General features: G+C 51.6%; 1 protein-coding gene across 6 annotated transcripts in view; it reads left to right on the top strand.

The window, feature by feature from the left end:
• Positions 1–21,336, top strand: part of LOC149341053 (leucine-rich repeat flightless-interacting protein 2) — a 45,983-nt gene that overhangs the window by 11,023 nt on the left and 13,624 nt on the right. For 2 of the 6 annotated variants that reach the window (XM_089542885.1, XM_089542883.1), the window contains exon 2: positions 4,427–4,542. The exons of 2 other annotated variants lie outside the window; for them this stretch is intronic. In XM_089542885.1, coding sequence (XP_089399011.1) covers positions 4,438–4,542 — 105 coding nt within the window. In that variant the 5' untranslated portion in view covers positions 4,427–4,437. Of the gene's footprint in view, positions 1–3,782; positions 4,543–8,648; positions 8,805–21,336 lie in introns of those variants that run through there. 2 more of the 6 variants (XM_089542884.1, XM_089542887.1) reach the window with 2 other exon arrangements.

Below are 21,336 nucleotides of genomic sequence, written 5' to 3'. Positions count from 1 at the left end.
GTTTCGTGATATATTTGAGGTAATTTATTTGGTATTTTTTCAGTTTTATTTGCCATGCTTGTTTTAACATTGTCCGCTTTTCCTCAAAATTCTGTTATTAATACATGTAGGAGTTATGTAGTTTATCTACTCTCTGTTCTTGCATTGGTTATTGATGTTCTGTCCTATCTTTGTGGCCTCCTTGCTTGGGCCAAATAAAAGGTCTGCAGTATCGAGCAAATAAAAAAAATATACTTCAGTTACTATGCGTAAACCAGACTCATGTACTCTGTGGGATGCTTTCGCAAAAAGTAACACATACACTTAGTGGACGGTTGAGTGAAAGGCTGTCCGGTTTATGTTTTTGAAATTCTGCACCAGTGACTCTGCAGCAACTTTCTAGGGACGCTTAAGTGTCCTGAGATTACAAAAACAGGAATTTGTACTGTGAAGAGCACTTAGACACTATATACATATATATTGGTTTGGTTGGTTGGTTTATTGGGGTTTAACGTCCCAAAGCGACTCAGGCTATGTGGGACGCCATAGTGAAGGGCTCCGGAAATATCGACCACCTAGGGTTCTTTAAAGGGACACTGAGGAGAAATGGAAGTTGGCTTGTATCGACAGAATACCAGCTCCTGATTACAAAAACGCCACTCATACTGACAACAAAGATCTTGTAATGTAGAAAAGAGCAAGAACCAAAATACAGGTATCGCCGCCACAGGCCAAACTCGCAAGTACAAGCGTGATCACGTCATAGGACAAAACAGTGTTGCTAGAACCAATGGTTCTAGTAACACTGGGACACGAGGAGCCACGAATCACTGAGGCGCAGCCAATGCATGCGTAAATCACCTTGACGTCGCCACATGGCGCCACGTACCCGGCAGCTACGCGCGCGCCTGCAGCATCGGGACCAATCAGCGCCTGCTCACCGGCTATAGGCGGGCTCCCGGTATTCCGCTAACGGTAACAAGGTACATGGTATGCTAAAGGTGTCTATTTGCGAGAACTTCGTTGACGACTTCGAGAACAGGATCCCTCGTAACGCTGGCAAAACGCCGGTGCAAACGTAAGCGAAGCGACGGTAGCGACGGCCGCAATAGCCGATAGATGCCTTCAACGTGCGGCCGGCGGTAGGAGGAGGAGGAAGAACATTTATTTCCGCCGAATATGGCGCGGCAGCCACCTCCGGGTCCGCACGCAGGCGTCCGGGGAGGCAATCTGTCGCACCGCGGCCGGAGGACATCCGATCCCGTCTAGGAGAAGAGGTCTTCAGCCTCGGCCGCCAGGCGGACGGCGAAGCGCTGAGTTTTTTCGTCGGAGCTTCTCAGCGTGGTCTCCCATTCATCGCTAGTTTTAATCGCGTTGTGCCCTGGGGCACGAACGCATCTCCAAATTATGCGATCTAATGTTGCCACGTGGCCGCAAAATTTACAAATTTCGGTTTCTGCACCGTCCCTCTTCCGCCCTCTGGCACCCGTCCAACTCCTCCACAGGGGCGAGAAGAAATTTCGAGCTTGGAGTCTTCTCCAGTCGTACGACTCCTTTTTACTCAGCGATCTACCCGGTGGCGGATATATCCTCCGGTCTTTCTTTAGATTTTCGGTTACATCCCTAAACGTACCAATACTTTCTTTGCTTTTAGATGATGTTGTGGAGGCGTCCGCAGCACCCCGAGGTACTGAGGAGCGGGCGAGCATGTGAGCAGCCTCGTTGCCGGCGAGACCGGCGTGTGCTGGGGTCCAGATTATAGTCACGCTTTTGGCGAGAGACGACTCGTTCAGAATTTTGGCAGCATGATTGCTGACTCTACCCTTGCTAAAATTCCTAACCGCAGCTTTGCTATCGCTGACGACGTGTTTCACGCCTGGTCGTGCAATGGCAATGGCTATTGCAATCTCCTCCGCCTCTACCGGCGGTAGATCTCGGTTTCTTTCGATTCCTATGGTGATCCCGGTGTCTAATAGGGCGACTGAGGTTACGTCGCCTTATTTCCCGATCGCTGCATCGGTGTAGGCGACCGATCCCGGCGGGAGTTTGTCCAATTTGTTAGCGAGGTGCTTAGCTCTGCTTTTCCTCCTCCCCTCGTCGTGTACGGGGTGCATGTTCTTCGTTATGGGGCAGACGTATAGATGCTTTCTGATTTCTCGATCCATGCTTTCCCTGACACTTTCGCCTTCCCCGGGCGCTAGTAGGTTTACCCAGTCGAGGATTTGTCTACCTGCCGTCGTTCCTGCGAGTCGCTGCCGGCGGTAGCTTTCATTTCGGCTGCTGCTAGGCCGCTGTGCTGGCTGTCAGAAATCACGGAGTCTGCGTTACGTCATGTGCACGTCGTCATGTTTCACGTCACTTAGTCCTGTGTCGTCATAGGAGAATCCCAAGTTTGAATCTGAGCGGCGGGAAAAACTTTGTCAACTTCGAATCCAAATTTCTCAGAAATAAATGCATCTTTCGCTGCCGGCCAAGTGGCAACAAAGCCAGGAAATGCCGAACTATCGGATTTTGCCATAAAAAAAATATTAATAGAGCTCTCCTCACTGTCCCTTTAACATGCACTGACATCGCACAGTACACGGGCTTTTAGAATTCCACCTCGATCGAAATTATTTTTATTTTTGTATCTTCTGTGCCATTTTGTTCCCATTGGCCAGCCCAGCCCCATGTCTCTGCCTATCAAAGCTGGCACTATTGAAAAATAAGAGAATAAATTGGGGAACAGAGGGCATAGTCTGGGCACTTTAAATGTGGCCACTTAGCTCCATACCAGCTCCAGCTTAGCTCCATACGATGTGTTAGACGTGCATCAATCAAACCTTCAAGCTTGGTCAGTGCCCGCCAGAACGCGCCTACTGCGGCTGTCGCGATTCTTCTCGCTCATTGCTCGGAGCGTCCATGAGAGGCGCCAGGTGAACAGGGTGTGTCGGCCGCTGTGGATAACAAAACATGTTTGGAGGACCACTGGCTGGAGGACCGATGTCTGGGAAGTTGGGGAGCATCATAACGATAATATGTTAGGGCTCAAATTCCGTATGCACTGTTTTGTCAAACGCTTTTTGTTCTGGCAGCACTGGGAGAACACTTCCTGTTTGAACGAAAGTTGGCGCGTCACCTGTACCAGCGCCTTATCAAACACTGCGCGGAATGTTGCGTTTGCTGAGCTGAGTGATCAAAACCAGTGAGACACGCGTCGTCTTCGTCAGCGTTTTTTCCACGGTGTAAGAAACGTGGTTTTTTCGATCGCTGCGTGACACGCGTCGTCTGCACCGGCGCAAACCTTTTCAAACGCCGCGCCATTGATGCTGGAAGTGCTTTGGGGTTAGTATCATCATCAGCACCCACATTTGTTTGCAAAACTACCTCCATGCTCCATTAACGTTGCTCCATGCAATACCCCGTTTCAGAGGGGACGCTAGTCCATTCACCTTCCGGCGAGATCCATTATGGCGCGCGGTTTGAATTCAGAAAATTGCTGAGCGTTGCACACCAAAAGACACACGATGAAGGCACAGGGGAAGGACAAACACACCAGCGCCTTATGTTCGTCCTTCTGCGCAAGTGTCCGTGTGTTCTATATGCTCTCCACGAAGCACTATCGGCGCTCTCGCAGAAAGCGCAGGTTGCAGTGTCAGTCTGAAAGCTTGACTCGCAACGTCTGCTGCGTATGTCCCCTTGCTCAATATCCCCTCCGGGCGTATTGTTTGCCATTAGGTCGTCTTTATCGCTCTGCTGTAGATAACCGATCCGCGTTCTTTGGTGCTGGGCTTATCTGGAGGGATGCGTCTAGGTTGAAAGCATATCTGGCGAGTTGCAGCTCGGCACATCCACCACCCCCTTCGCAATTGCACAACGTCCGAGGTCGACCAGAGTTTGGAAATCCGGATCAGTATTTGCCACTTTCCGCTTTTTACCTGCCATAAGGTTGCGCCGTTCTTCGATGGCCACGCACCTTGCATGCCCCGGGATTTGACGCTGTATGTGTCGTCTGAGTCTTCAGAAGCGACTTCCCTGCGTTGTATACTTGCGATAAGCTGACAGCGCCGTTCGTAAGTCACACACCCCTGCATATTGCAGCAAGCGTGCTGCTTGTGTTCGTGCACTGGTTTGCGTCCTGAATTTACGGCCATGCGGTAAAACGTCTCCCGACTGCTTGCCTCGCGGCAAAAAGAAGATAGCGGAACTGCCGTTTCATTCTGCTCATGCTGGCACCGTCCTCAGAGAAAGGTGTCTCGCTGTTATCTGGCAGCCAACACTGCATCGTGCTAGGTTTGCAGCCGACATTTCAAGAAAGAAGATTCTTTAGAACGGGAAAGGCAGTGGCTTGGCGTAGGTGTTGTGTCATCGGTGTTCGATAAGTGTCCGGTGAACGTGTACGTCTGCAGCGCGAGGCGAGAAATGGGAAGGCATCGCAAGCATAGCGAAATGAGCGTGTGTTCTTCAGACAGATCCCTGATGGATGATCGTGCAATGTTGTCGCGATCTACGTCGTGGCCCGCAGCATCCACCGCATCGCAGGCATCATTGGAAGAAGTCTTCCACTTGGACACGGTAGAAGACGTAAGTAAAACGGCGGAACCGCATCGTTCGCTAGATTCCTTGCTCTGGTGTACAGCGCACAGCAGGTCATGTGCATTCTAATGCTTCTTTAACTTAATGCTTCCTTGTCTTCCTCTCTATCTGACGGGCATTGAAAGGCATGGAGGAGGTACTGGCTTGGCAAGAAGACACCGAACGCCGTTAAGTAGTCCCGGTGCCGCTGTTAGGCTCCGCCCTCATCGTACTGTGCCCCAAGGGGTGCATCGTCTTGTGGTGTCGAGGTCGATAGTGTTTTTCTCTGACGCCGGGTCAGCATCCTAAAGATCGTTGTAACAAAATATGCACAGTGTGGACGGAGTTAATTTGTGACTGCATTTGGAGCGAGTGAATGCTCACAGGCCCAAGGTTTGGAACTTTTTTTTTTTTTTGTTTAGAGGTCCATGATTTGGACCTTTTTCAAACAGGTCTTGACCCCCCGTGCTAGAACGTAGGGGCTGCATGAATCCAAAGCAGCGACCATTAATTATTCTGATTTGGAGGGGGGCATGGTGTGAGAGAAACAAGGGCATGACAGGGACGCAGGACGTGCGCTCATGACTTACCATCACTCATGACCGCGAATCATGACTTATACCAACTAGCCCAAACTTCCACTTTACTCAAGTTCAATTCTTTGTTCTTGTAAGTCGTGGTCGAAAAATTTCTTCCCTTGCGTTTCAAAATTTTCACTGTGATGTTTAGTAAGAATCATTAGCATGTTTTATAAAACCGGAGACTGATAAAAATGAAAAGACGGCAGCGCTACGCAAATGCTGGAAGAAAAAGGGGAAACCCGTGCCCTCGCACAGCGAGTCAGTTCAGAGCTGGCCACTCAGCTCCAAGGCTATGAACAATGAGCTCACTGGCAGAGCACGGGACCGCTTGTTTCAGGTCCGTGTCATAAATTGAGCAGAGAATGGCCTTTAAAGATGATTTCTCCCCTTTGTTTAATACGATGTGCAAAGCAAGCCACCAGCCGCTTTCTCTGTTTCCCTTTTTATTTCCGCCGCCGCGGTGGCTCAGTGGCTATGGTGCTCGGCTGCTGGCCCGAAAGACGCGGGTTCGATCCCGGCCGCGGCAGCTGGAATTTCTTTGGAGGAGAAATTCTAGAGGCCCGTGTACTGTGCGATGTCAGTGCACGTTAAAGAACCCCAGGTGGTCGAAATTTCCGGAGCCCTCCACTACGGCGTCTCTCATAGCCTTAGTCGCTTTGGGACGTTAAACCCCATAAACCAAACCAAACCTTTTTATTTCCCTCTCCACCTGTGCTCGAATCACTGAAGATCCACGTTCGATGGAGCCAGACTTTAAGCAGTGTTTTCAAGTGACCAAAGCAGCGCGCAAAGTGGCCCCTTCCTTGTGGCCCCTCATCGTAAAGCGCCGTCTGTCGCGTAGCCAGCGAGCGATTTTTGGCTTGTGGTGGAGTGCCTGTGGCGTCCGGAAAGCGGCGCTACTAGTTCTTACCTCTGAGCCGCGGTGGGCTTCTCTAGTTGGTTATATTAACTCTGGCTTCTCTGGTGCTCTAGCCGCTCCTAGCAGCAGTGCCGCGGCAACGTGTAGGACGCCTAGTGTATGGCAGCCTTGAACACATGCCTTGAACAGAATTTGAGCCCTGCGATGGAACGAGGGAAACGAAGAGCACGCGGTCTTGATCGTTTTCGGTACATACTGGGTTCTTCACCTAAGATGGTTTGAAAGTTTTGAAAATAGGCTTTTTGAGTTAGAAGAGCTCTTTTGTTCGGCATAACATTATCAGCGGTGTAGCGCATCAGTAACTATTCTTGTTAGGCTCCTTAATTATTGATAGGAGTGTAGCCCACCGCGAGTAATATCCATATCAGTGTTTACAATTTCGAAAACGCAGTTACCCTCGTCGCTGTGGCCCCACACATTTTGGCTATTTCGACGAGTTAAGTGCACTGGAGAGGTTGCTTTGCCTGCAAGCTTTTCGGGTGCGCATGTATTCTGGAGCGGCGTGGGCAGAATTTATTAGGCAACAGCGCCTAGGGTAACTACGTTTTCGAAATTCTAAAAACTCATGTGGATATTATTTACGGTGGGCCGCAGCCTCATAATAAATAAGGAGACTAACAGTATAATAGTTAAAAGGTTAGCTATTCAATATAGTTAACCAGCCTACTAGTTAGAACGTCTTAGCTGTATCCTGACGCGCAGCACCGCTGACATTGCTCTGCCAAGAATGTGCCCTTCTAACACAAAAAGCTTATTTGTAAAAATTGCACAAGATCTTAAGTGAAACACCCTGTATACAGGAAGATACAGCACGAAATGGGTGCCTCGAGCTGCTCATTCGCCGATGTCCCAAATCTTGCGTATGCGCTGTGAACTGTGTGCCGTATTTCGTTCCCTACTACCGCAGCCTTACACTCGCAGGTCATTGTAGATAGGCATATGAAACTTGAACGATTAATGCGAACCGGAACGCAGACACTCGCGTTTCAACGTTTAGCCACGTTGTCCCCCCGTTTTATGTTTTTCCCAAACCGGGGCTACCGAAGTGTTCTCTCTCTCTCATTCTCTCAAACCTGGGATGCCTACTTCATGTATCGGCGCCGGTGGCTGAGCGGGCAGGACGGAGTGATGGGATGTGAAGTCTCGCAATCAGCACTACTCCAGATGTTTTTCGTAGTTCGTTGAGTGTGGCTTCCCCACGTTGCAAGTTGGCCTAATCATAGCGTCTCTGCGTATAAGTAAAAAGTGCGCAGCTTGCATGTTACTGCTTCACAGGTGCACGTGGTGTTTTCACAAGAACCACGTAGACATATTAAACGTTTTAAACATTTGTTCTGCTCCGTGGTTAGTAGGGTACGCAGCATTGAGGCGAAGCCGACTTGGTATCTATGAAAGGGGCCTATTGCATGACGGTGCTCTAGGCTCCGCCCCTGGAAATGTCGAGACGCCGCCACGTTTTTTGAGTTGAATTCGGGAAACTCCGATGAAGCTTAATCGGTTGGCCTCCTTATCGGGAGCGGTGCTGGCGGCTTCCCTGCGACGCATGCTTGCGTTGCGGCGAAAATGTCGGAAGTGTGGCCGCGCCGCGAAGTTGCGTGAGCATGATGCTATAGTTCCGTTTCAGTTGTTCTGGGCCGGTCACTATAGAAGTGCCTCGGCACGTTTAATGAGGACAACTATTTCCTCGTTTCATCACTATCTCGGGAACCCAGATGTACAATATAGTTTGCAAAAAACTGCTTTGTAGTACAGATTGTGTCAGTAAGACTCGACTGCTCGTTTTGACGCTCACTGGTGCGATGCTAACTGCTGTGAGAGAGGCGAAAAGTTGCACTGTTGGGCAGCGTTGCAGTGACATCATGTGGTCAGGAATCTTCCTTGGTGTTTCCGCGAGATGTTTCACGAGTTTGCTTCTTTTAGCTACGAAGCGAACGTCGCGTGTCCCCGCAACAACCGTTTTCTCCTGTCCGTGTGCCCGCTCGGAAGAGGCCATATTTAGGTCCTCAAAGCTCAAATATTGGCGGATTAAATGAGGCGGAGATTTGTCGCATCAACCGACCGCGACAGCTACGCCTGTGTAACCCCTTATGCGCGCAGCTCCATGGCATCAAGCAAGGTTCTGCGTGGTTCACACAGCGCCCAGTTCCCCGGTTAAGGCTTCGACTTCTTTGCGTCTTGCCCGGGCATCGCCCAGATTAAATCTACGCTGGATATTGGTAGGGCCTAGGGAAAAGCGGGGACTCGACTTCGCGCGTATACACAGCAGCGTGCTAGCCAAGTGCTGGTGCGTGAAGATAACCTTTCTGGCCGTCGCACGCCGCATCGCCGCCGAATCTATTCTGGCCTTCCCTTCCCCGAGGCGGCCGACCGCGTGGCGGCGAGGTTAGCGACCACGTTGTGTTGCGCGCGCGCGCGTTCTTCCTTTTCCGGATTCGTCCCCTTCCCCTCCGTCGTCTTTTCGCCAGCGTGCGTCTGGAGCAAGCCGCGGCCCGTTTCGACACGGGGCTTGCCTCGCCTCCGCGGGCGGGTTTCTCGTGAGAGCGAAGCGCTGCTGCCGCTACGGGTGGGGGTGGCTGTAGGGGTGGTTCTGAGGAGGGCCACGCCAGCGCGCCCTCGCGGCCGCGGTCTGAGCCTGCGGCCGTCTGCGCTCCGCCGCAGAGGGGCTTCTTCCGCGTCCCAGGACAGGGCTGGCATCCGGCATGGTGCACCAGGCCGGCCTGCTGGCTGCGCTGGACGAGCCGCCGCGCAAGTTCTACATCCGCAACTACCGCGTGAGTGTGGCCCCCCATGTACGCTGCGCGGGCATGCTGCCTCTCTCCCCTGGTTGCCCCTCCTTTGAAGCGCGCGCCAGCCGGATGCACGTCGACGACCACGTCGCTGGATCGCGCCGGTGGACGCGTTCAGAGCCTCTCCGGTGACATGCAGTCGCCGCAAGCGCGAGAAAATGCCGTTGCGAGCGATCTTGTTATATTGTTTCGGTGTAGCCGCAGTGCAGGTTCAGCGGCAATCGTTTCCATTGTCTGGGCTGTAGCTGTGCAGAAGTTGTCCCCGGAATGACAGTGGACAAAGTTCGAAGTCTGCATGCTACGGGCCGCACAGTAGGCGACACGTGCACGCAGCATTTAGTGAATGCGCTAGGGGCCATGAGTACGCTCCTCAGTGCGCGCTTTCGGCAACACGGCTTCTGCCTCGCCTTCAGAGTTGCGCTTCAAGTCGGGACCTTGTGGACGAGCGAGACGCCTGTGTTGTGGCCTTCACGGTGCCTTAGAAGCGCGCTGGGGCGGGAACAAAGAGAGGAGTCCTGTTTTAGCCGGAGCTCCCAGCACACCTCGCGCATCACCGGTATCTTAAGAGTTATATTACTAGAAAAACAAAGGTACAATATCCTGATCTAGGCCGGATTCGTCTTGACTTTAAAGTGCGCGTCATATGATTATGCTGGTTGTCTCACTGTTCGTGACGACGGCTTCAACAGGCCTCCAGATGTGAATTCCCACGCCAACGGCGACGGCCGTGAGGCCTCGTTGGCGGCACCGTCCGTTGTCCCTACAGCATGTGGGGCCGGTAGTGCCAGCTGCGACCGCTTGCAGCACGCTCGGAGTCGTTGGCCCCGGGTTGTGCGTCAGTGTCGGACCCCCTAGGCCGTCCACGTTGTCCGGGCCACGGCAGCGGTTTAGCATGTGTAGGCGCGTTTAGCCGCGAGACCTTGTGTAGGTTCCATGTTCATGCGAGCGTGCAGGGCTCTGTCGGCGAAGCGGCTTTGCCGCGGGAGGCAAAACCGTGTCCTCTTCCATGACGTGCACGTCATGTCGTGACACACAAATACACGCTTCACATGAGCCCTTACGCGCTCACGAGGCTTAGTGAGCCTGAGACCATCACCACTAGACGTCCTTGGGAACTTAAAGAGGGGAGTATTTAAACTCGCGAGGGTTCTTGAAGGAAAAAAAATGCGGACCTTCTGGACGAGCACACCTCTTCGCCCGGCACGCCTTTTCAGACTTGGCTTCGACTTCTTCGATCAAGTTGTCACTCGTGCAAGAAATATTTACGGCGTGCCAGCCAGCGAGTTCTTTACCTTTACGCGCGAAGATTTATGCTTGCAGCTTGGGGCGTCGCCCATCTTGGCTCTCGAGGTCGACGCGGCGTTGGGACAGCGCGCGGTCCCGCGATAAGCTTCGGCGCCTGCTTAAACCCTCTGATCGATTGCCCCGTTGCCTTACTTACGCTTATGAGCTGCTCATCGCCGCGGCCCGATGCGAGGAGGAAAGCCAAGAGAAGAGAAAATAAATATCTCGTCGTGTCCGAGCGTTGCTTCGTTGGGCCGTCTCGGTTGGGATGTTTTCACTTGTCCGATGTTGCTCTCCGTTGAGTCATCGGGAACGGCGGTTTTGAAACGGCTGTTCTGGCTTGTGCCTTTATACTTTGGCGGGTGCTGCTGCTGTTTCTTCTCTTTGCCTCGCTTTTTGCTAAGCGCTCGTTTGAACTGCGAAAGGGAAAGCAGCCGGTTGTAGGGTGAAGTTCTAAAATACCCCTGCTCGGTCGTCGGAGAGGATCCGGGCACGGTCTTCGGTTTGTCCTGCCCCCCACGCACTAGCGGCGCGCCGCCGTTCCTAGTCATCCGCGACCTCTCTCTTTTCTCCTCTCTCAGCGTCCCGTTTGTTCCACGCAGCGCGTTTCCTCATCGACGCGGTTGTGACACGGTGACTTGCAGTCGACTCGCAATCGGCTCGTGCCAACTTTCTCCAGGACCGTGCCGTGCAGTCTGGCAAGGAGCGCGCCGTCTTCCGGGCCGGCTTTTCTGTTTTCTCCAGTCGTAAACGGGTCCGGTGACTGGAAAAAAATTTCGGCCGCCGCCGCCGCGCGAGCGAGACGTTCAAGTCGCTGGCGCACGTGCGAGCTGCCGAACTTCTGACTACAAGTATGCTGCACTGCGGGCCCGGCGAACCGTCCTGAACGGTTGGGGTGTAGTGGGGCGAAGAGAGTACCAGCGCTGAATAAGTATGTGCAGCACTCGTTTGCGAGCTTCCAAGTTTGTCGTGAACGCCTGTAATGGAGTCTGTTAGTAAACCTTTCCCACGATCACTTCCATGGTGTTGCAGACTTGCGCAGTCATTAGCCTCTGCGCGCACATCTGTCGTCCTTTTAGTGAACCTGCGCATTTCACTTTCGTGCAAATTCCCGCGGACTGGTCCTCGAGTCGTTTTACAAATATCATCGTGCCGTCATCGGAGAAATGTTTGCGTGTACACTTCAATCGTCACGGACGGAACGATGAAGTCTGGAGGCACAAAATTTAGGAAATATGGACGGTGGCGACGGACAGACAGACAGACAGTAAACTTTATTGGCTGAGTGGGAGGGGCTGATCCCGTCATAACGCAGCAGGTCCACCCCTCCGGATGGCCAAGAGCTTATGTGCTTCGGCAACGCAGTCAGCCAGTTGGACGAGCCGAGCCTGAAGGCCCTGCTCCGAGCTGCGCAGCGCGGTCTGCAGCTGCTCCTCGGTAGTGATCAAGATGAAGGGGGTGATAGGGTAGGCCCACATAATGTGGGATAGGGTAGGGCACCCACCGCAGAATTTGGTGTTTGGAGAGTAGAGGGTGGGGTAGATATTGGAGAGGACTGCAGGATTTGGGAAGGTGTGCGTTTAAAGCTGGCGCCAGGAGATTTCGTGCTTGCGAGATAGGGACTTGTCGGCTGGTGTGTAAGGGCATCTGCACGGTGTAGGCGTCGGTCAAGTCGCTAATTTTGGTTGATTTCGTGATATGGGGTCAACCGGTCCCTCGCTGACCTCAGTCCGTGATGGGGACCTCATTGTTGTGACAGTGTGCGTGACAACGGCTGATTGGCGCTTCGGGAATAGGTGACGCATAACACCTATGCCAATGTTTTATCTCATCGTAGGGTTCGACATCCGACTCGAGCACCATCGTCATCTCGTGGCGAATTTCTTGGGAGGTGAAGCACCTGGGTATATCGCCGATACATTTAATTAAACGAAGAGGTGGCGATAGAGCGAGAAAGGATTGCTTTGCAAGTGCCCTCATTATTTTAGTCCGCGTGTAGCCTCTAATGGCGTCTCGTGAAGCTCGCGAGCCGAGCGTTCCTAGCATTCTCCCGAAAGAGCTGCCGCTTGGTTTTGGGAAGTGCAGATGAATTATCCCCCCTGTAGCCGTACCGCGTAATTTCAGGCGTGACATTGGCCCCAAGCAGGATTGATGGTCGTCGCGGTGCTTTCCCTCCCTCTCTCCCACCCCGACTGGGACCCTGGGCTCAGAATTAAACCTCGCGGCGTTGTTTGCGGTCGGTCCTGTTGGCATGAAGCACGCGGAGGAGGAGGATGGGCGGGGGGACTCCCAGCCGCGCAACAGCGCGTCCTCACCTCTCAGCGCCGGCCAGGGCGCACATGTCACCCGCAGATGCCGGTTGTTGAGTCAACCGCCAGGCTCGCGGCGTGACGGACGGGTGGGAAGGCCGCGTGCGATAGAACCCGCAGGCGTCCCGCGCGCTGCGGGGGTGCCAAGATCAAAGCCGCGGCTTCACTAAGAGGCTCTTCCCGCCCCTGCGGGGCAGCAACAGTTGGAATCACTCCAGTGGGGGAAAAGGGGGGGGGGGGGGGGGGGGGGGGCTCTCTGCCGACGTCGTAGTGTTGCAAGCGCGCATCTCTGTCCCCTTTCCCCCACTCCGACTGCCGCATCGGGCCGAACTTCACCTCTTTATAGCGGGTAAGCGCTATCTGCCGCCGCGGCTGTGTGTGCGTGTTATAATACAACGCAGACCACAGCCCGCACTGGCGTATTTATGCGGTCCTCCACCTAGCGGCCAACTATTGACCGCTGTACTATACCGTGTGCTCAGGGGCTGTCCCGTTCCAGGTTCGTTGGCACCATGCAGCGCGCATCTATATGTTGACCGACAGTGAGCGACTATACGGCTTCGGCGCCGTATAGTAATATTTGAAGCAACTGGCATCAAAGCCATAATAAACAAATTAAAACCCAAATTATCTTGTGGGGTCGACGAGATCAATGTTAAATTTTTGCAACATACCGTGGAATACTGTTCAATCATACTACAGTGCATTTTTTCTCAGTCGTATAACTCTGGCAGTATACCTCATGATTGGAAAACTGGAAAAGTAATCCCCATCCACAAGTCAGGTCCAACACATAATCCGCTCAACTACAGGCCCATTTCCCTTACATCCGTACCATGTAAAATTATGGAACACATTATATACACGCATCTAGTTAACTTTCTTGAAGATAACAACTTTTTTTCCAGTGTGCAGCATGGATTCCGTAAAAATTTCTCCTGTGAAACTCAGCTAGTCTCTTTCACTAATGATTTGCATGCCTATCTAGACAGTGGTTTTTCAATTGATTGCATATTCCTCGATTTCTCCAAAGCTTTTGACAAAGTTAACCATACACTACTTCTTCATAAACTAAGCTTCCTAAACATAGACCCTGCAATAATTGACTGGATTAATGCTTTCCTCGCATCCCGCGTTCAGTTTGTAACCACTAATGAAGTGAACTCACCCTCGGTCCCAGTTCAATCCGGCGTTCCGCAAGGGTCGGTTCTAGGTCCTCTCTTATTCCTGATTTATATAAATGACTTACCTTCTCACGTTTCTTCCAAAATTTGTCTTTTTGCAGACGACTGTGTGTTATACCGTAAACTAACTGATGCTTCAGATGCTTTATTAATTCAGAATGACCTCAATAATATTGTGGAATGGTGTAATACATGGTGCATGGAATTAAATATTAACAAATGCAAATCAATGAGGGTATCTCGCACTAACCACATAAGTCCCACTTATATGCTTAATAACGTCTCATTAGAATCGGTGACATCATACCGGTATCTGGGAGTTCTCATTACCAATAATCTATCTTGGAAATCGCATGTCAGTTATATCACTTCTAAAGCCAGTAGCACCCTTGGATATATACGCCGTAATTTCCGCCTTGCACCATCATCATTAAAATTACTATTGTACACAACTTACATTCGTCCACAACTTGAATACGCGTCATCTGTCTGGGATCCCGGTCACGTAACACTCATACATTCTCTTGAGGCAATACAAAATCGCTCATCCCGCTTTATCTTAAACAACTACCAAAGGACCGCTAGTGTTACTAATATGAAAACCTACTTACAACTACCACTTTTATCGACACGAAGAAAGCTATCTCGCCTGTCTCTCTTTCATAAAATATACCATCATAACACAACCTTCCGCTATCTTTGGGTTCAACCACCGTCATACATTTCAACTCGCCGTGACCACAGCAAAAAGGTACATATTCCACACTCAAATACGCTTGCATATTCATACTCGTTTATTCCTCGGACAAGCAATGACTGGAATAACCTACCAGCATCACTAACAAGTATATCTGAAATTGAGAACTTTAAATCAGCATTACACAGTTTCTTTTCATAGCTAGTGCTCATATCATCATCATGGCGTTCATAGATGGTGTTCATATTCCCAATACGACTGTTTGTTTATTAGGAACTGCATTACTTGTTTATTATTTGTTTTCCTTGCCATATTTTTCTGTATTTATTAACACCGTTACTGATGTCGTAGTTTACTCTTTGTACCTTTGTTCTTTTTCATTCTTTTTGTATGCTTACTTTCGTTTTTGTACTGGTTTTACAGAGTTTGCATATATTTTTTACTAATAACTTTTTTGTGTAAATTGTGTATGCCTCTGCATCCGCCCCTCCCCTCTATAATGTACATTTGTACCCTGAGGGTATAATAAATAAATAAATAAATGGGCGACCGTTGTTGGTAATCGAGGCGGCCTCAATTTGGTGTCTTGAGACTCGTCGCGGAAAACTGGCGCGCTGCGTCGCTTCTGGAAGGATGAAGCTGGCACAGGACCGAAAGAAAGGGAGACGGATTCCAGGAGAGGTCCCCTTCACATCCACAGAGCCAAATGATCGGAAACGAAAATATTGGAGAGTTTTGGCAAAAGAACGTGCAGTGGCAGTCCCGCGGCCGTATACGTGCCCCCACTGCGCACGCGCAGCAGTCCGGTATGAGAGTGTGTACACGCTGTAATGCGGTGGCAGAAATAGCTATAATACGTCTACGCTGCGCTGATGCATGCCGCCGCATTTAGTCCGGCCGGAAATACGCGTTCCCTCATTTGTTATTATCATCTTCTGACCGAAAATACACATTCGCTCATTTGTTATACTGTCACCTCGCTGTATCCGCTTCTATGCCGTGAGAAAAAGCGAAAGCGGCGCCGCTGTCACTCAGCTGTATACGTCCCGCTGCTTTGATTTTATGATCTCGTGATAGCATGCATATAGTGGTGAGGCACAGTTTGAGAGAAATAATTACCTGTTGATGAATGCGAACTTCTCAAATTTTTTGCGGCCTAATATTGCGTCCTGGCTACGCGAGGATCTGAACAGTATTCTCTTTAGCACAGATTCTCCATCGCTCTGGATGGCGGTGCAAGGCGGTGCGCTTAGTATGCTTTTGGGAAAGGCATATACTAAGCTTTTTTGAGACAGCGGAGCCCGTGAAAGAAAAAAAAAAAAACAAGATGAGTTCGGCGGAAGTGAATGCCATATTTATCAGATTTTAACGCGCATTTTTTCGTGAAAATTCGAGTCTCGAAACGGCATGCGCATTACAGTCGGATGTAAAACCGGGCAGCCACGCTATACGAAAAGCCTCAGCGTCGTTACCACCACACTGTGCCCGCTAAGCCTTTCTCCACTGTCATTTAGCGGGGTTGGTATCTTGGTTACATTAAGCCGAACTACGTATACTGTCCCGTATAGTCGACTTTTTATTTTTAATCAACAATGGCCATCCGAAATTTCGAGGCCAATCCGCGGGTTGTACGCGCTCCATGCCGGTGCCCGCTCCCGCCAGGAAGCATGGAGCTGTGTTTGAAAAAAAAAAAATTAAATACATATCTGTTCTGCCTAGAAAAATTGAAGCTGCGCGTTAGTAGACTCCTTTAGCATACCGTGTTATCGTTAGCGGAGTACCGGGAGCCCGCCCATCGCCACTGTTCACGCGCTGATTGGTCCCGATGCTGCAGGCGCGCGCGCAGCTGCCGGGTAGCTGGCGTCATTTGGCGCCGTCAAGACGATTTGCGCATGCGCATTGCCTGCGCGCGGGCTACTGGTACTCCGCTAACACGGTGCACGATATGCTAAAGGTGTTTGTTGGAGAGATTTAGCATAGCGCGATCCACGGCTGCTTCCATGGGGAGCCACTGCGCATGCGCAGATCGTCCTGAGGGCGCCCGGTGGCGCCAGGCGGTCAGTCGCGCTATAGAGTTACTGTATATGCTACCAAAGGTAGCGGGAGCATATACAGGAACTCTAAGTCGCGCTCGCGTGCTGGCGGCGCTCGGAAGCAGATCGCGCTATGCAAACTCTGTTTAACTGGATCGCTCGAGAGGGATAAAGAAAACTTCAGGTTAGTGACATCTTATAACCTACGGAGCATGTGTCGCGTCGAATTCCGAAACCAGGTGGCCGTTTGTTGTTCGGTTTGCCGCTTGCCAGGCGAATCAGCTGGGCCGACCTGCGAGAAACGTGCGGAAGGTTCGCCATGTTATCGCCGTTGATCTTCATTTGCCTCCAACTGATGGCCTTGCAGTTACGTTTTTACGCGTCTGTTGCTCTGAGGGGCGCTGGTCGCGATGACATGCAACGAAACAGAACCGTCAAAACAGAGTGGAGGTTTAAAGCGGAAGCAAATACGAGCGATCGTTTTAAGCTTCTGCGAAAATTATGCTTTTTCCATTTTCGCGACCTAGAATTGGGGGGAGCCGCCGCGGTGGCTCAGTGGTTATGGGTGCTCGGCTGCTGTCCTGAAAGACGCGGGTTCGATCCCGACTGCGGCGGTCGCATTTCGATGGAGGCAAAATGCTAAAAGACCCATGTACTGTCCGATGTCGGTGCAAGGTAAAGAATCCCGGATGGTCGAAATTATCCGGAGCTCTCCACATCGTCCCTCATAGGCAAGGTCGCTTTCGGACGGTAACACCCCATAAACTAAGAAATGGGTGCGCTTTGCGGCGTTTAAAGCGAACGAAAACGCATAGTTGCACGAATAAAACTAAATGCTGTAGGGTGTGCTGGCCCGCGTCTTCAAGCGGGGGAATAGACGGCCTTCGTCGCATGGAGATGGTGCGCGGTGGTTTGGCCGCTCTGGCTAAACGCGCTTACAGTAGGGATGATGTGGGAGTATTTGCTTTTAACGAGGGTGATGGTGGTGATGGCGAATGCTGCCAGGCTTCTTTTAGTGCTTGTTTTCTATTGTCATACGTGGTTCCGGGTAACTAAGTGGTGGACGTTTATACGTGTACAATGAGCGCTCGTTGACTCTAACTATAGCCTGATTCGAAGGCCCGGTTCATTCGAACTGGCTGGTGCTTTGATCCCGTCATTGCGAATGGCGAGCAGTAATCGGAGCAAATTTTCGGTCTCCTTCGAATCCGAGTTCACTACTTCACTGCGTGTGCAGCCTGCCGCTACTTTTCAGTAGTGGCATGATTCTTTGCATTCACAGCGGTAGAAAAGTTCTGGATCGAAGTACCCTGTAAATTTCGCTTATGCGTGTGGCATGTGCGCGGGTGTGCCACCTGTTTTATTATCGGCGGAATCAGTGTAATTCTAGACGTTGGCGGCATGTGGCTGAGGTGATGTGTTGCATCCGATGCCTCGGTGATGTTTCCTTTTTCTTTGCTTTCTTTTTGCGAAGTTCGGGCAGGAATAGGTGCTCCTAATGTTGCTATAAAAGTTCACTCACTCGTGCAAGATCAGCGCCGTGCGCGTCGTGGGGGAAAATTTAGTTTTGCGATGTTGTAATGCCGAAAGGAGGGCTGCCGATTAAGTGTTTATGATAGTGTAGTGCAGCCATGGACTGCAGACAGTGAATTGCGAACACAGAGCAATATGCACCATTTCTCTGGAAGCGAGGAGAAGCGCCATTCAAGCGTGACGCTGTGTCATGCGCGAGCTTCCCCGGACGATCCCGAAACCGAACTCGCGTTTAAAAAATGCGTGCTTTAGGAATTTTGCTTGAAAGCGTCCGCTCTTTAGTTGTCTGTATGCGCTGCCTTGCATTAGAGGCAGGTTTGGTGAGGAATCGCAGCAGTGTCTTCTTTTTTGCGCATGCATTGTAGTTGTTAATTGTGCGTACCTAATCGGGATAACCGCAGTGCCGAACCCCTCCTCCCGGCCAGCGGTGTCGCGATCTTCGCAGTGCATTGGAGGTAGGTGCTGCACAGTGCACGCCTTTGTCACCGGCAAAGGCGCTGCTTCACAACCGGGGTCTTTGTGTGTGCACGGTTCGTATAGTTGTCGCGCCTAGCAACTGTGCATCGCGGCGGAAGTTGGGAGGAGGTCGACTGGGGACAGGTGTCGAGGTCGAGGGCATGTCGGGGGAGCCGCGAAACAGAGCGCGCCAAGTTTGAATTCAGAAAGCGGCTGAGGTTTAATTTCAGCAAAAGTTGTTGTCGGGCCGTATGCGGGAGATGCGGGGTTCGATACCCAGTGCCGCCGGGTACCCATCGTGATACAGTGGGTACAAGCTTTCACCTGCCTGGTGCTCAGCTTCTTCAGGGTGAAATGCTTGGTAAATGGGTCTTTGACCCCACCTTGAGAAGAAACAACCTTGAGCCATGGCGCTCTTTGGCCACAGATGCCCTTGCACCATAAGAATTCATCGTCATTATCACCTGTTGTCGGGCTAGTTGGTTATAGTCTTGTAAGTAGATGACAACCTGTAAATTGTGCCTGAACGGTGATCGATGAATGGAGAGTTGGGAGTTAGGGTGACAGTATGTGTGTCTGTGACGTTCGGCTTTTCGTTGGGCCCGTAACGCTCTTTCTCTTCATTTACTGCCAAGCAGCGGCTATGTTTTTCTTACATGCGGATTCCCTTGGTAGCTTTGACGTCCTTCTTCTGCAACAGCCTGACGTCACATGACGCGAGGCCGCAACATCGACAGGATCGAAAACTGGAACATCTACGAACGTTCTCTTGAGTGAGCGTATAATGGTATAATATAATAGCCCTGCTGGCCAACGATGGCTGTTCTTCGTCAGGGTCGAACATTGCATTCCATGCATCGTTCGCGGAGGTACGTGATTGTGCACTCAGATTGCTGGTGCGCAGACCGTGACTCGGGCTCACGATGTTGGGCTTATTGCCGGATGGTCATCAGGGACACGGAGACGTGGCGCTGTGCTGTCTCCCTGCCTGCTGTCCCGCGGCCTCAGCGCTGCTCGGAAACTGAACCACGACCGATGCGCTGCATTCAGCGCTAGGAGAACCGATACCACAAGCGCCTGAGAATGTTTGGCGCTGCATGCGTGCCTGTTGCTGTGCCGCAGGGCACAGGCGGCGAGTGCAGGTGCGTCGCGCGGCTCCCCTCGCAACTCGCGCACAAGGCCATGGCCCCGCAAATGGGCTGGGGCCGACCCGGCGCCTGTCGCGTTGCTGCTGGCGCCGTGACGGGAACCCCGTGGCACCGAACAGTCGCTGCACGAACAACGCACAACCAAGCGGGGCTTCCTGCAGCGGCCGGGGGTAGCGGCTGGCTTCCGGGAGCATTTCCGCCCCCCTTGCACATCACGCGACTGTCGCGAGAGTTTGCGCGCGCGCGCCGAGGGTTCGGCCTTTTGTCTCGCGTAATAGGCCCGCAGTTTCGGGTCAGCGTGTCGTCGAGGCTGTCATTTTGCAGCCCCTTATTGGCTCGCAGAAGCGAGATAACTGTGTTCTTCCGCACGTCGCCTTCTGGACCGCCGCTTGAATCTGTCGCCCAAGCCAAGGAGCTGCTCCAGCATGAGTATAGATGCATTGTTCTTTCTCGCTCCAACTGCGCAGGAGGAGGTGTCCACGCGTCTCTTTCCCCTTTGGCGTCGTCTTATCTGCTTTTTTTTATTTAATTTTCCTGGCGTCGACTGCTTTCGCCGTAGTACAAGAACACACTAAGCGAATAACAATCGCGAATATCTGTAGACATCGAGGTGTGCCCGCAAGAAAAAAGCCATTGTTAGTGGCCTGCCGTGATGCAACGGCTAGCGGCCTCGGGGCGAGTTTTCGTTTCCGCTGCGCGTTCTGTACCATGACTTCCTTCGACTCGAGACAAGTGTTGGGAGAAGTTGAGCTGGTCAGGAGATTGGGTGTCATTCTTTCTGCAACGCTTGCATGTACGAGGAGCAGTGTTTGTCGCAGCACGCTCCTCTGAATGTGTGCTGCTGAATGCAGCAATGCCGGGTAGCAGCTTATGTATGTCGGCGGCGGTTTTGCTCAGATGAGGCATTCTATAAGGGCTGACCGTGTCGCACTGATTTTTGCTTTTTGTGCGGCGGTATTCTTGGGCGTTGTTGCTCGTTTACACAGTGCATTTTTTTCTTTGCGTTTTCAGCAGGTCTGTACTTGTCGGTTGCGGTTAGGTTATTCAGCAGTGCCTTTCACGAACGCGGCCAAAGCTTCGTAAAGCGTTTTGCCCGAGATTTGGAGGTCGAGATTTTGTTGCGTCAGCTGTGGGATAGGTACTCTGCAGTGCCATTTGCACTATATATATTGACTTCAACGGCCAGTGGAGCAACGTCAGAGCCGTATAACGTGCCCGAGTATTTTTTCTTATAGGGCGCACGCGTCGAACTTCCAAAAAGAGAAGGGCGGTGAAAGAAAAAGTAAGCTGTCACGAGAGATAGAGGGCCAATATTACCTTAGTTTGCACGGGGTATGTGATACATGGCCCGCACTTATGTGCATGCATACGCGTGGGTAGTACGTGCAGTGTAAGGAGCACCTGGACACCGTTCTGTTCGTAAGTGCATCCACGCTTGTCCCATTGTTATGGCATTGCAGCGCTGCTATCACACTTGCAAAGAGCATTTGTCCCAGATTGTACAGAGGGCAAAACGCATGCCTAGAACAACCAAACTGTGCGTTCCGGAGCTCCCAAAGCCACTGCGACCAAGAAAGCAAAAAATGACGATGAAATTCTATGAGTTTAACAGCACATGTTTTCATCCAGACCATCTTTAACCAAATCTTATCACTAGTTATCGCGTGTTACGCCCGAAACACGCTCAGAGCGTGTTCTAGACATGCGTTTTGCCCTCTGTACTGGGTGATGCATGAGTGATGCTTCAAGACCATGGTGTCCTTTTGTTTTTCGCACCAGGTTGCTTGATTTTCCGCTATACCCCGACGGCGCGTAACGCCGCTTCGCGTCATATCGCCGCTGTGGAGGAACGCTTGCGATGGAGGGAAGTTTG

This window comes from Amblyomma mixtum, chromosome 5 (assembly GCF_055824585.1).
Source record: "Amblyomma mixtum isolate Tamu chromosome 5, ASM5582458v1, whole genome shotgun sequence".
NCBI classification, from domain to species: domain Eukaryota; kingdom Metazoa; phylum Arthropoda; class Arachnida; order Ixodida; family Ixodidae; genus Amblyomma; species Amblyomma mixtum.
Note: the sequence above shows the minus strand (reverse complement) of the source record. Positions and strands in the feature narration are given on the sequence as shown.